This window comes from Lissotriton helveticus, chromosome 4_1, assembly GCF_964261635.1.
Source record: "Lissotriton helveticus chromosome 4_1, aLisHel1.1, whole genome shotgun sequence".
In the NCBI taxonomy this organism is placed as follows: domain Eukaryota; kingdom Metazoa; phylum Chordata; class Amphibia; order Caudata; family Salamandridae; genus Lissotriton; species Lissotriton helveticus.
The window spans coordinates 1,090,431,061-1,090,446,875 of NC_136063.1; the positions used below are offsets into that span (position 1 = coordinate 1,090,431,061).

General features: G+C 48.2%; 1 protein-coding gene across 1 annotated transcript in view; it reads right to left on the bottom strand.

Annotated features, from left to right (window-relative positions):
* NR4A3 (nuclear receptor subfamily 4 group A member 3) overlaps positions 1-15,815 on the bottom strand; it is a 595,821-nt gene that overhangs the window by 220,442 nt on the left and 359,564 nt on the right. Inside the window, exon 5 of the mRNA XM_078685747.1 lies at positions 3,171-3,343. Within this exon, the coding sequence (XP_078541873.1) occupies positions 3,171-3,343 (173 nt within the window). The remainder of the gene's footprint in view (positions 1-3,170; positions 3,344-15,815) is intronic.

The window sequence follows — 15,815 nt, forward strand, 5'->3', positions numbered from 1 at the left end:
CCTGGTGGAATGCAGTCTGTTTTAATCATCGTTTAGACACCAATTATGTATCTCCCATCTCCCTAGCTATCAAACGTGACCTGATTTGGCTTCCTTTGGTAACGTACCTCTCTTCCTCTGCCCCTGTTCATCCCTCTCCTGATCCTGAAACAATTGAAGTTCGCAAACCCCCGTGATTTTCTTATTACCTGTTTTACCTTATTATATGATCACTATAATTATTCAGTCTCAATATATTGTGTTTTATTTATTGTATTTGTACTCTTATGATGTGTTCATAATTCTTCATGCTTGTAATGCTTACTTTTTATGAAATTATTATTATTATTAATATATTGTTTATTTCTTCCATCCGCTTATTGTAACTCTTCTCCTTTCTCCCCCCTCCCTCGTTCCCTCCCTTTTTTCTTTTTCTCAATAAATCAAACTTTAAAAAAATTACTTAATTGTTGACAAAGAGGCTGCATTGTAAAATATCTTACGGCGTTAGGCACATGCTGCAGATATCACTGTTATGGGTTTAGATCCTTATTGCATGTTTTTCTAAATCTGTTGATATTTTAAGATTGCAAAGAAGGGTTACTTTGGAAAATAAGATAGTGTTGTTAGTTCACAACCAAGATCACTGTGTTATATTTTATATCTGGGCTTTTTGTTTCTCTTGCCTATTCAGTCATAACATAGAATGTCTACAAGTAGGGATGATTTGTGATTCCTACAACTTATAACCCTTGTTTTCTTGTGTAACATTTTCGGTCGTTTTTTTTTTTTATTATATTTTTTATTTTACTGAGTTTTATATAGCGCGATTGGGTAGCAGAGTGCTATACATAGCACCAGTTGCGTTACATGAGAACACATTCATTTTTGTTAGGCACTAGGAGATTAAGGGGCAGATGTATCATTACCATCATTTGCAATTCCCAAATAGCGATTTTTTTGAAATCGCTATTTGGGAATTGCAAATTGGAATGCATGTAGCAATTCGCTATTTTTTAGCGATTTCTTAAAATTCCTTAATTGCGATTAGCAAATTGCTAATTGCAATTAGGGAATAATTTCCCATTCATTTCTATGTGCCGGGACGCCCATAGGAATGAATGGCAAGTTATTCTCAATTTGCGATTCGCAATTTGCTAATCGCAAATTGAGAATATTTTCAAGGGTGCAGGGGTGTCCAAAGGACACCCTGTTGCACCCGTGAAATATGCATGGGTGCACATGTGGCGCACATACATGCCCTAAGGGCATGTATGTGCGTCACATGGCACTTTGAAAAATGCAAAAATGTGCATTTTTCAAGGAATTCGCAACTTACCACCAACTAGAAGTTGGTGGTAATTTGCGATTCCTTAAGGGCATTTTGTCATTTTTTTTTGCTACATACATTGCATTTAAGGAATCGCAAAATTTGCGATTCCTTAAATGCAATTGCAAAATAAGGAATCGCAAATTTTGCGATTCCTTATTTTACACCAGATTTTGCTTCATACATTCCATGTAGCGCATTCGCAAAGGCCGAAATTCTGCGAATTTCGGCCTTTGCGAATGCGAATTTGCTTGATACATCTGGCCCTAAGTGATTTTCCCAGAATCAGAGGATGTTTAGTGTCATTGCCGTGACTCGAAACCGGTTCCCCAGATTCGAGGTCGAACGCCCTAGCGGTTAGGCCAACTCCTCTCCCCAATACTGATTAACACACTTGAATGATGTATTGTGCATCTGAGTGTGATGTAAAGCGCTATGGCACTCTACACTGGGATGAGTATTGCTATAAAATAGTAGGTGCCATTTCAAACAATATTTGTGTCATTCTTTATACAGATGTGTAAAACTGGCATTCTTACAAAGCAAAGTGCATCTCTTACATAGGGAGTTGAACAAAGTTAAAAACCTACCAAATCACAGTTCCTCTCAAATACTTGTGAAGCGATAACAAGCTGTGTGCCTTTGTTTCCTTCCATTGCATTGGCGTCTAGGTGTTAGGATACAGTTGGTTCCCAGCCAGGATGATACTCGAACACAAGGGGGGTTGTTTGCCCTTTAAATCAGGCCTTTGTTTTGGGTCAAGCTGGATGCTAAAATAAGACAGTCGGCTTTCTGCCTGCAGTTTGCTGCTCTGAACTGAACGCAGACAACATGCTGAATTATTTCCCGATGTTGTAAAAAGAAACCAGGACAAATTCAGCATATTTCCCTGCATCAGCCGGATTCCAGATATAGCTGTGGGAACCAGGATGTACAGAGATTCAACTACTTTCCAGCACTACCTCTTTAAAAAGACAGGCTCTTCTGAAAGACATGGTGGTCTGTGTCTGGGCGACATGGGGTACTCGAGTTTTGGGCCGGAGTGTGAGGGATTCTTGTTCAATCTTAGGTTCTTAAAATAAGAGGTTATGTCAACAGGCCTCTTCTTCTTTATTCGCAATATACCTGACCAGCATGGCATTTCTACTGTAATGTTTTTTCTCTGGTGTTTTCGATACCAATGATGATTTTCTTCATGGTACATACGTGTATGAATGCCAGACAATTTAAATTAAATTAAACACTTCGTGGTGTAGATTAACACGTTGATGGATCCATTGCCCCGTTTTCCCTTACTCAGCCCAGTCCATAACTGCAAATTTATGACTTGCTAACTTGAGGGTAACTCAAATCAAATAGTGCAAGAATGGTCAAACTTGATATGCTGGGTCGGACATTTTGAAAAAGGGAGCGACCCGGAAGTGAGTTCTACATTTCATTGTGATAGGCAAGACTATTTCTGAATAACTTTTTAAAAGTTGGCCGCCATAATAGGAAAATTACGAAAAGAATAACATAATAGAAAAACAATGACAAAACAAATTTGTTGGAGTTTTTAATTAAAAATAAAGAACAACGGAAAGCTTTTTATAATTGGAGATATAACTGACTGCAATTGGCAGAGAACGAATTATGTACTAAAGGTAATACAAACAAAAGTAAAAGTATTGAGCGTGAAGACATTCAGGTTCTCGTTTCCTCCAATTTCAAGTCAGGAATTTGTTTCCGCAATACATGTACCAACAAATATCATGCTGAAACATATTCTGCTCTACTAACATTGTATTCTAGAAAGCAAACATCTGATCCAAAGCAATCTCATATTAGTCAGTGGGACAAAACTGATAACTTGCACACTTACTTGAGAATAATCAAACTCTGTAGGTGTGGTGTCTGTGAAGGCTTGTACCATGGTGTTCATCATACTAACTGGAAGCGAGGATGGAGATAGTTTTGAAGGTTCCTGTTGTAAAGGACTCTTTGGCTTAGAAGGCAGGCGGCCTCTCCTTCCTTTAAGACTATCAGTACGGACAACTGAAAACCAAAACATAGTTTGTGTCATATTTAAAAGTGAACATAGAATTACACAGTTATAAGGGGTGCAACGCGCAAAATGTTCATCAGATTAAAAGGTTTTTTGTGATATTAAGCCTTTGAACAGGTTCCTCGTATCACAGGTTAAAATAAAAACACTCTTTAGAACATTAAATGGCGTTTGTCCTAAGAAAAGCAGAAAACTAATTTCAGACTCCGATTATGGAAAGCAGAACAACTCTTGAATTAAATCAAACGTTTGTCACATGGCATACTTCCCTCACCTACTGTACACCTCAAAATACTACACAGCATATTACAAATACATCATATACCTATACGTTATACACCACCGTGTATTCTGATATGTTCTCACAGTTATCTACCTAAATTGAAAACATGAGCGAATTAATAACAGTACTGGATGAGATTACATAATTGTGCAGTGCATTAAAATTCTCCGGGGGGGGGCATGGCTTGCACGGCGATGTGAGCAGACGCGCTTGGACGGAGCTCCCGCTGTCGACAGCCTTAATAAGCCATTAAAGCGGAGTCGAGGGGCCTTGAACTCACCCCCGGAGCTTTTGGAGGGTCTTGCAGGCTTGCGAGCAGGGTCCTGTCTGGCGATCTGGACGGGAGACGGCGGGCGTGTGATCTTTGGCAGAGCCGGCTGGAGATTCGGAGGGGCAACCCGCCATTTTGGAGGCCCTGGCCGTTACAGATCCTGCTCCTGGCAACCGGGAGGAGAGCGCTGGAGGGTGAGCGCTGCCTGTGGGTTCCTGGAGTGTCCTCGCTGACGGACTTTGCCTGGTGGGTGCCAGTGGCCATATCTATGCCCCGGTGAGCAGCTGACGGGCGGTAGCGGTGGAACCCCGGCGTGGACCGGGGGAAGGAGACCCGCCATTTTGCTGTGCCTGGAGGGCTGAGACGGAGGTCTGGGTGCCTGGACCTGGCGGCTGCGGGCGCTTTATTGGCCTCAGCCCTGTGGTGCAGAGCGAGGGAGCCCTACGGGCGGTTCCCCTGAGCAGCGGAGGCGGAGGTGTGGTGACGGGAGACCTCTGCACCACTGCGACCCGCCATCTTGAGGTTTGCGGGATCGGCCCGAGTGTGCCGCGGAACTCTGGAGCCCTCGGGTCGCTGAGAGACAGGTGCGTGGTGCCGCATCTGTGAGTGGTGGCGAGGTCTATTGACGAACGGAGAGGATCCGGGCCCCGGCTGGAGACGGCCATCGACGTGCCGCGAGATGGTGCCTGGCCGGTGTGAGCAGTGACGAGCCCCCCCCCCCCCCGCTGGGCCTGTGCTGGTCTGCCTTAGCTGGGTGCTGTGGGAGAGAGGTGGCCTCCGGGGGTCTGCCTGGTGGAGAGCGAGGCCCGGGGGCATTCAGGTGAGCGGTATTGTCCCGGCGAGTGTGGCGGAGGAGGACAGAGCAGTCCGCCATCTTAAGTCTACTGTGGGGTTTCACTGGGGAGGCCCGACGCCCCGAGTAGTGGTCTTGGGGGCGAAGTGGGAGTGATCTGTCTCCCGCCCTTCATCGGGTCTCTGGCTGTGGCACGTCCCGGACAGTGGGGTGTTTGGAGTGGGCGAGTTGCGGGGTTATGGTTTCGCCCCTCTCTTGAGTCACCTGTCGTGAAGCCCTGGGCCTGAGCGGAGTGGACACTACGCCGGGCACTTGACGTACTCTTTCTTGCCTGGAACTGTAGGGAACAGTCAGTTGTGGTGAGGCTTTAGACTGTGGGATGGCTGGCTGATCATCTTGCGGGGCCCAGTTGTTGGAGAGTGGCCTCCTAGCTAGCCTGACCTTTGCCTTGCGGGTGGAGAGGTCCTGCCTGGGTGTGGGGCCAAGGTCTTTGCTGGTGGGTGGATGGCCTTGTTCCATCCCTAGTTTTGCCCACGGTGAGCTGACCTCCTCCCCTAATCAGTGCGGGATTTGTCTGTGTTTCCCGCTCTGGAGAGCACTCAGTGATGACGCACTCCAATAAAGGAAGCAAGGCCGACTCGGCTGCGACCCCAAAGGACAATACGGTCATGGCCATGTGGGGTAAAGCGGGGGCGCCTGCAGCTGGTGAAGGCCCATCCAGGGGTGCGGAAGACTCTCCGCCGGTCACCCAGGCGTTCATGTCCTCCTTCATGGTTGAGCTGAAAGCAGAGATAGGCTCCCTGAGGTCCGAGGTTCACAGTTGTGTGAAGGAGCTCCGGAAGGAGGTGACGGACCTTGGAGATCGGGTTGATGGGCTAGAACGAATAATGGATACACTCACGGAGGACCAGGAGCAACTATGGCAGCGCCTGGCGGCCCTGGAGGAGCAGAACATCGAGCTACAGGTGAAGCAGGAGGACTTGGAGAATAGAAGCCTGCGCAATAATCTCCGCATCCGGGGCATTCTGTTGGGAGAGGAAGGGGAGGACATCATGGGCTACTTGGCGCAGCTTCTGCACGAGGTCTGGGGGGACGAGAACGCCTCACCCCCGACATTGGATTGGGGGCATCGGGTGCCCGGCCCTGCCGGGAGACCGGGGCTCTTGCCGGATATCCTGACCAGGGTCCACTTTTTCACTGAAAAGGAGGCAATCTGGAAGAATGCCCGCGACAACCCGGATCTGAGATATAACGGTCACAAGATTCAAATCTTTCAGGACTTGGCGCCCAACACCCTAAAGCGGAGACGCGCATTCCGCCCGGTGACTGAGAAGCTGCGCAGTATGGGCATTGCATTTCAGTGGGGCCACCCATTCGCACTTATTTTTCAGTGGGAGTCGAAGCGCAGAATTGTGAGATCCTACACGGAGGCGGCGCAGCTCCTTCGCCTGGCAACGACCCCTCCGCCGAGCCCGTTGCAGCCCCGTAGACAGAAGAGGACGCCGGCTGGACCAGACTGGACCACGGTGCATCGTCATCGTCGTGCCTCCCCCCTGGTGGGCGTCTCCCCTACTCAGGCCAAACAAGACATCATAGCCCACATACGGTCCCTTGAGGGGGATAAGGCAGAGTTAGACGAGAGCCCCCTACCACCTTGAACTATGGGCTGTCTCTTTCTCTATCCCCGTGCCGGGGAGGCTGCCCCTGTGCCCGCTTGGCTCTGTGCGTGGCGGAACGTGGAGGCTCCATACTTATTACCCTGACTCCCACTGTGTGGGCTGTAGGGACGGCAGGAGCTCCCTAGTGGTATATCCTTTGAGACCGTCACATTCCCCCCTTTTTTCTTGGTCTGCCCCTTAGGGAGTGACATCCCGGAGAGCGTCCGAACCTGCGGGTGCAGGATGCCTTGTAAAGGGGTCAGTGATCTACGACCCTGTTGGCCGCGATTGTTCTGTCATAATGGGTGGCCCTTGTGGCTACTAGTTACCTCTTTATCTCTCTCTTCTTTCCTTTGTTTCTTGCTGCTCTTTATTTCCTTTTTCCTTTCCTCTTGTGGGGGCCTGGGGAGGGGGGGCAGGCTGCGGGTGGGGGGTGGATGTGTGCGGCCCCAGACTGGGGGTGAGTGTGCTGAGAGTGGAATGGCTGCTGTGGGGGTTATGATAGCCTCTGAGACACCCTGACATGGCTGTGAATGCGCCTAGTCCTATGAAGGTCCTGACCCTCAATGTGAAGGGTCTTAACTCGCCCAACAAGCGCAAACAGGTTTGGCACTATCTCCTACGTCAGAATCCAGAAATCATATTCTTGCAGGAGACCCACCTTCCACAGGCCGGCACTGGGCGCATGGCACACCCTAGGTACCCTCTTCAGTTCTGGGCAGCGGCAGACACGAAGACAGCGGGAGTGGAGATATTGTGCAGGGCTGGCATCACGCGGGGGGAAGGCAGACCCTTTCGGGGTGGTGATGGCCGCTCTTTCAGAGTGAGTGTCGAGGTGGGATGTCGCTGTTTCACATTGTGCAACGTATACGCCCCAATCAGGCGCAGGATCGCTACCTCCGGGACCTCCTGCATGATCATGTGCCGCAGGGCGGCCCCTCGCTTATTATAGGGGGGATCTGAACATGGTCTGGTGCCCGGAGATGGATTGGAGTGAGGGCTCCTTCAGTGGTTCTGGAGCAATGTCCTCAGCGCTACGCAAGCAGATTGCCGACTTAGGGCTGTTCGACATGTGGCGTTATTTTTCCCCGGACAAGAGAGAGTACTCATTCTACTCGAGTGCTCATCGATCCTACTCTCACATCGATTATCTGTTTATGTCCCACGACCTCGCCCGGGATGTCTTAGGAGTGGAAATGTCCGATATCTCAATCTCTGACCACGCTCATGTGGAACTGCTCCTGCAAGATCCGGACGGTTGTCCTCCCCGGGAGCGGAAAAGTACCCTCCGGGATGCAGCGGATGTTGAGGACATACGTGAGGCCATTACCTCCTACTTTGAGAACAATGACTTGCCTGAGACGCCTTTTCCAGTGGTCTGGGACGCTTTTAAGGCCACGATACGGGGACATATTACATCCCTTGCGATCGCGAGGACGCGTGAGGCACGAGCGGTAGAGGATAGACTAGCGGATGACCTAAAGAAAGCGGAGGCGCAAGACCAGGGCGGCTCTACTCAGCGATCGAGGCGCCTCCTGGCAAATCTTTGAGGCCAGCTTCGGATGTTGCACACGAATAGGGCGGAAAGATCCCTTTTGGCATTAAAGCAGAAACATTTTGAAGGGGGGGGACAAGGTGGGGAGACTTTTAGCGAGGAGATTGAGGGCCAGAGCCGCTAAGACTCACATAGCGAACATTCAACTGCCGAATGGGTCCAAGGTTGCGGCGGCTAAGGATAAATGCCAGGCTTTCCGGGATTACTATACTTCACTTTACTCTGCGGAGAAACCGCCTCCTGAGCTGGTGGAGGAAGTGTTAGGGCAGTATGGTGGGGCAACATTGCACCCCTACTTTGCGGAGCTCCTGGAGGAGTCGATTACACAAGAGGAGGTAACCTCGGCTCTCCGAGAGCTCCACCTGGGAAAAACACCAGGGCCCGACGGGCTCCCGCTCTCCTTCTATCGCATGTTCCAGGCTCAACTGGGGCCCTACCTTCTCCGGCTCTATAACTCTTTCACTGACGAACAGGGACCTTCCCCGGATATGGGATTGGCTGAAATTGCTTTAGTCTTGAAGCCTGGGAAAGACCCCACACTGTGCTCGTCATACCGCCCGATAGCTCTATTGAACATCGACTTTAAAATATACACCAAGTTGCTGGCGAGGCGGCTGGACCCCCATATGCCTGGCCTGATAGACCCTGATCAGGTAGGTTTCATACCCGGCCGTCAAGGGGCTGACAACGTACGTAGGGTGGCACATCTGGTGGGAAAGGCCCATCACTGGCAGATCCCGGCCTGCCTCCTCTCACTAGATGCTGAAAAGGCGTTTGACCGGGGGGACTGTTCTTTCCTCCGGGCGGTCCTCCACAAGATTGGGATTGGCCCGAAGATGGTCACTAGAATAAAGGCGCCTTACGTTGCACCGCGGGCCAGGATTCGCGTGAACGGGCTGCTCACAGAGCCGTTTAGTATAGGGAGAGGAACCAGGCAGGGCTGCCCGCTCTCGCGTTTACTATTCGCCTTGGTGATTGAGCCATTGGCGGACATGATTCGTCGAGCTCCGGACATTCACGGCATCCCCTTAGGTGGCCAGGATCATGAAGTGGCGCTCTTCGCAGATGATCTCATCCTTACCCTCAGTAAGCTCCGGGAGTCCTTGCCAGCGGTACATTCTACGCTCTGCCTCTTTGAGCGTGTCTCAGACCTGAAAATTAATCACAGCAAGTCCTGGGCGCTCAACCTTACTGTCCCCAAAACGGAAATCACCCACCTAGAGCATATATGCCCTTACCGCTGGACGGAACACCATATCAGCTATCTCGGCTTTCAGCTGACCCCCTCGTTGGACGGCTGGACGCATGTTAACTGGAGGGAATGCCGCAGATCGGTCCTTGCGGATCTGCGGAGATGGAAACTGCTGGTACCGTCGTGGCTGGGTAGACTCAACGCGATAAAGATATCCATCTTACCCAAACTTCTTTACTTATTCCAGTGCTTACCTACCCCCATCCCGCTGCATAATATAAGGAGTTTGCAGAGAAACTTAACCAACTTTACCTGGGGGGGGGGGAGAGAGGCCACGATTCTCCCAGGCACTCCTTATGGCGCCGCGGGATCTTGGAGAGCTGGCATGTCCTAATTTGGTAGACTACTATTAGGCTGCCCATCTCCGCTTCGTGATTGAGTGGGGCACCAGGGAGAGTGAAAAGGGGAGGCTCCATATGGATAGAGCTGTGACTGGACATACCATCTGGGACTTGGCGTAGAAACATAAGGCAGGGCGTTCTCCGAGCGCCTACTTGGCGGTGCCCACGAAAACAGTGTTGGAGATATGGGACAGGATAGCGGTACGTAGGGGCCTCACGACTTTTCCTTCTCCACACACCCCAATTGAGGGGAACCCGTGGTTTCGCCGGCTCACCGCACTAGAGCCTTCCACAGGTGGTCTCAGGGCGATTGTAGGGTGCTTACAGACTTTTTTGACGGGGGCGCCCTTAAGACTTTCGCCCACTGCAGGGAGGAATTTCGACTCCCACCTGAGGGTGAGATGCAATATATCCAGCTGCGGCACTGGGTGCTGGCGGATGCGACGTACCAGGCGGCTATCCATGCTTTTACCCCGTTCGAGTGGCTAGCCCGTTCTTGTACGGAAACGAAGGGCTTGATCTCCAAAATATATCAGATTCTGCAACACCCTCAAGTGCCACCTTCCCATGCCTATCAACAACGATGGCACTCTATTTTGGGTGCTGACGTCACATCAGCGCAGTGGCTCCGTCTGTGGCGGGATATACCTAGAGTGTATCGTAGCATACCGCAACAAGAAAACGCATATAAAATGGTGACCCAGTGGTACTACACGCCGCAGCGATTGCACAAAATGTTCCCAACCTCTTCTCCTGAATGCTGGAGGTGTCGATCTGCGCCTGGGGACTTTCTGCATATCTGGTGGACCTGCCCCTTGATAACTGTCTTCTGGAAGGAGGTCCTGAGTCACATTAGGGGGGTCCTGGGATTTCCTCTGCCTGATGCCGCTAGTACAATGTTGCTGGGTATCAAACCTGCGAATCTGCTGGCGCTGACCCGGAGTGATTGGATACTAGCGCTACAAATGCTGGGTGCTGCCAGACAACTCATCGCCCTGTACTGGAAGAAGTCGGAGGCGCCTCCCATTGCTGCGTGGTTTGTGAGACTCTGGCATGTCATCACCATGGAGCTACTTTCAGCTAGATTGCAGTCTCGCAACATGCGCTTTAAGGCGGTGTGGCAACCCCTGGTGGAATATTTGTGCAAAGTAGACCATGCGCGAAACATGCCCCCTAAGCTTAGGGCGCTGCGTTTAGTGGATGATGCTGTGCTTCCCCCTACATCCAACAGGCCTTTGCTATAACAGTCCTTGTGCCCGAGGTATAGAGCTTGGCGAGCGCTCCCGTTCTCTCCAAGGTTTGGAGCGACACTCTTCCCCCTGTCTCCTCCACTGTACTCTAGGCCCTTTCTCTCCTCTTTTCTAATTCTTTCTCCTTATTCTCTTCTGCTGCCCTTTCTGTTCTGATGCCTTTCGTTTAGGCACCCTGTTCCAGTTCGGACCACTCTAGTCCGGTAGTTCCATTAGTTCTAGTTCCTGGATTCCACTCGGCCCTAGGGGCCAGGCTATTATTGGCAGTGACTTCCCGGTATACCCGGGGTTTTTTCAGATGCGGCCGGCTCTATTGGGTTGTAGGCAGAACGCTGTGTATAACACTATGACTTAAGTACACTGTCAATGTTATATTACTGCATTTTCTCGGACGCGGCCGGCCCTTTTAGGGTTGTAGGCTTATCGCTGTGTATATGTCACTTCTATGCGTACTCCCTGTTTCGGGGGTGAAATAAAAATAGATTTGAATATAAAATTCTTCGGATGCAATGAATAAATGATACCCACAGTGCCTTTATGAAGAGAACGTTCAAGGGCATCCTCTCCGCAAGACTCAGGGCTCTACCTATCCAAGAACTTAATGGAATCTGGAAGTCACTTGCCAATGCTGGCCTGTGCAGATTATGCAACACAAGAGAGGAAACATTAGAGCATCTAATATGCATTTGCCCATTCTCTTTTAAACGCATGACACATACAATTCATGGGGCTTCAACAAGAAGACACTGCAAAATGATTTACAGATCAAAGATTTAATCAAAATAGTGGGTATCTGAAAGATATTTTAATCGAGTTTTATGCACTGCTAATATGTATTCACCTATGATGTACAGTTCAATGTTTTTAACAAGATCACTGGGTATATAATGGAAATGTCACCAGTGTTTTTACGACATGTGCCGCTGCTTTTGTAACAATTGTAGTTAATTGAACAAATAAAAGTATGACCTTCCCTTACCAATGCACCGGTAAGCACTGTGAAACATTATTGAAAGGGTATCCATGCTCCCCTCCATATTAACAGCAGCATCTGCTGCATTTGGCTTCAGCTCCCACGATGAGCAGCAGGACAATCCCCAACTGTTGCAAGGTCCAGTTCACATAGGCCCACCCACAAAGAGCTGTGCACCCGCCTACAGCAGTGATCACAGCAACTGGCCATTGTGTATATTTTCACAAGGCACACCACGTGTGATTTTGGTAATTGATATGAGGCAGGGCGTAACACAGGCCCCTGCAGCCCCCGCGGTGCGTGGTGGGCCTACACCCTCCAGGGGGCCCGTCAGCACCGCACTTCTGCTGGGGGGCTCTAGATTGAGCCCGGAGGGGGCCCCTTCACGTACCCTGCAGGGGGGCCCCCTCAAGGTTCATTACGCCACTGATATGAGGGGGGCCTCTTCGACTATCTTTGTGCCCTGACAAAGGTATCACTAGAGTAAATGCATGCAGCAAACCATCTTACAGTGTTCGGTAAAGGAACATGCACAGTCAGCAGCAGACTATTCCTCCTGTGCAGGGGGAAATTCCACATACAAATGAATACACCCTGACAAAAACACCATACTTTGTATTACAACAGAGACTGTAAGCTCATTCTGAAGTACCACAGAGTGGAGGTGCACATTAGAGACCAAAACTGAAGGCTGCACACCCAAAGGGCACATTACAGATAAGACGCGTTGTCCCTCTTCGCACCTTAACCCTGTTGCTGCCAGGCCTTTTCCTCCCCTGTGCTAAGCTTTTTTTGGCTATTAGACCCTGGAAAGAAAAATGACATTGAAAAGGAGCATACGGGGTCAGAGGAAATTACTTCTCCTAACAAAAACAATGCATCTAGCACACTGGCTCAACAAGGTGCCTCAATGCCAGTAGATGCTGTAGAATCTTTTTCTCAGGAGCAGAATATGCTTTCAGCTAAAGTTAAGGAGCTAGCTGCTTGTAGGGGGGTCTAAGGAGTTGGATATAGACTCAATCAATCCCCCTGCAACTACCATGGTGAAAAGCATTGCTAGCTCAACAAAAGAGACGGTGTTACCTTCTGAGGGGGCTTTGGTTCAGCATCACGAGGTTGAAGCTGAGGTTGAGGGAGACTGCTCTGCTGAGGAGTCGGAGTATGAGGAGGGAGAAGAGCTTGAGACAAGGGGCGGAAATGCTGCAGAAATAGCCAAATTTATGGCGGACCGAAGGGACAAAGCTAAACAAAAGAAAAAAAAAACAAGAATAAGAATAAAAAAGGGAAAAGAACACCAGCAGAAGGTTTATCCTTAATCAATCTTGCCTCAACTACGAAAAAAAATCTTAATCTGGATAATAGCCCCCTTAGAAAATGGATCCAGGCTAAGGGACCAGTGAAAAATATTACTCTTCGACTCTCAGGGTCGGCTTTTTCTGCAGATGAATCTCAGGAAAAACAGTTAGGCACTTACCCCTCACCTCAAGCTCATTCTGTGACGGCGCCAGTACTAGATAAGGACTCTGACTCTGCCCAGCCCCCGAATCCGACATGTTCAACCACTATCTCTGCAATGGCAATTTCCCCTGTAAGCCCTGAACCATCTTGCCATGGCCCTGACACATCTACATGTTTACCTTCCGACTCTTCCTGTAATATCATTCCAGACGGTACTGAGGAAAATTGTCCTGAGATGTCCCCTTTTGAGGTTTTCTTACACACTTTAACTAGTCATCGTGCTGAGGCGCAAGAACATTTTTTGCAACTACGTGGGGATAACACCAAACTTCAGAAATCACTGACTGAAATGACTTCTAAATTAGGCGGGATAACTCAGGATATTGAAGACCTACAACAGAGAGTAGCTGGAATGCTCAGCCCACACTGAGACTTCACTAAAGGACCATGAGAGCCAGATTCTGGCACTACAGATGAAGGTTGAGGACTTGGAAAACCGCCAACATCGATCAAATCTAAGACTCTTTGGTGTACCGGAGGATTCGGAGGGTTCAGATGCTAGGGGGTATATGATGGCATTACTAAGCAAAATTTTACCTGATCTAGCTGACTGGGATTGGGACTCTCAGGTTCTCCCCCCATTTCAGAAGAAAAGAGACAGTAAATACCCTAGACCTTTAATAGTTTATTTTGGGAATTTTCTCGTGAGGGAGGCAGTAGCTCTTAAAGCACGTCCCAATTCTCCTTTAAATATGAGAATATGTCTATATTTGTTCGTTCAGATTTGAGCAAACATACAATGGATAGGAGATGGAGACTAAAAAAGTTTATAGATCCCTTCAAAGCTATTGGAGCGCAAGCGTTTTTGCAGGAGCCTGCCCGCCTCAAAATCATTAAAGGTGCTCATACCTATTATTTCTCTGATGAAAAAGAAGCGCAGAAAATGCTATCAAATCTGAGCTAATTGTTGGGCTAAAGATAAGTGGGTGAAAAAGGGAGGGAGAAAAACAGAAAGGGGGGAAATAATGGAAAGAAAAGAAGGGAAGAGGGAAAAAGGGAGAAAAAAAAAGAGGAAATAAAAAAGAGAGCGGGGGTGGTCCGATGCTACGGTGCTACTGTGTTTTGTGCTGCCCTTTGAACGGCGGCAGACAAGGAAGGGGCTCCCTCTGGTCCTGGGCTGAGGGAGAAAGCGGGTGGGGGGTGGGCCCAGGTTCTCCGAGGGGTGGGAGGCAGGGGAAGGGGCAACATTTCTAAAAATTCAGCACATTATGATAAATGCTTAAACTGGAAAGAGATGCAACGTTGTTTTTTTCTGTTTATTTTCATTGTTCTATAACATACAGTACGGCATAATTGATTTAAATTACTTACAAAAATGCATACATTAAAATGTTTAGCGTGGAATGTAGCCGGCCTAAATAATAAGAAGAAAAGAAGACTTATATCTGAAGAACTAAGACTTTATAATCCTCAGCTAATTTTTCTATCTGAGACACACATATCGTATAAAGACAGAAAATTACTTAATCAGCTGGGCTATGAGGTTATAGTCTGTTCTTCTCAAACGGTTTCTCTAAGGGGGGTTGCCATATTAAAGGATAAAAGATCAAGAATCGAAATGATCAGATCTGGCACCGATACATTGGGTCGATGGGTGATTGCTCAAGTCTGTATTGGTAATTGTAAATATGTACTATGTGGAATCTATGGCTCTAACAGAGATGAAGCTTTTGTTTTTGATGAATTAAATGTGGAATTACTGGGCTGGGAGGGGGAATTAATCATGATGGGGGATTTTAACTGCATTATTGATTATAAGCAGGATACTACTAGACCGGGGACTTTTCAACGTATGCACAAAGTAAGGGCTGCTATTTTGGATTTAAGCAGGGTACACAATGTTAAGGATGTATGGCGCTCTCTTTATCCTGATATCCCTGGTCACACGTTCTATTCTGCTCCCCACAAATTGTGTACCCGGATAGATATGGCTTAGGCAACAGATCAAATTATTCAGAACAGCTCTATGGAAATTTGTCCCCGGGTGTCTTCGGATCACAATCCCATTTTACTAACCTATAGATATAACGAGGGCCAAAATAGTATTAGATTGTTTTCTTTCCCTCGCTATCTATTGACAGACACAGCTTATATCTCCCAACTCAAACTCCATTTGTCTGAGTTCATCAAAATAAATCTTCATACTGCCTCCCATATATGTGTCTGGGATACATGTAAGGCCAGTATTAGAGGCCATGCGCAACAATATATTCTCAAACAAAACTCTGAACGTCGGAATAATAATACCAAATTAATAGCAGATATTAGGGAATCTGAAATCCTATTGGTTAAGGCACTCTGTCTACGATCTACCAACATTCTAGAAATAGAATTAAAATTAGGTTCACTTAAATCTAATCTTAAAACTACCTTAAATGAAAAAAATTGCGCCAAAATGCTTAAGACCAAAATTCAGTGCTATGAAGGAGAGGATAAGATCGGTAAGCTACTGGCCTATAAAGTAGCAGATGACAGAGCTCAGACTCGTATAAAAAATATCAAAGGCCCAAATCAAATTATATATAATCAACCGGTACAGATTTTGACTCAATTCAAAGATTACTATAA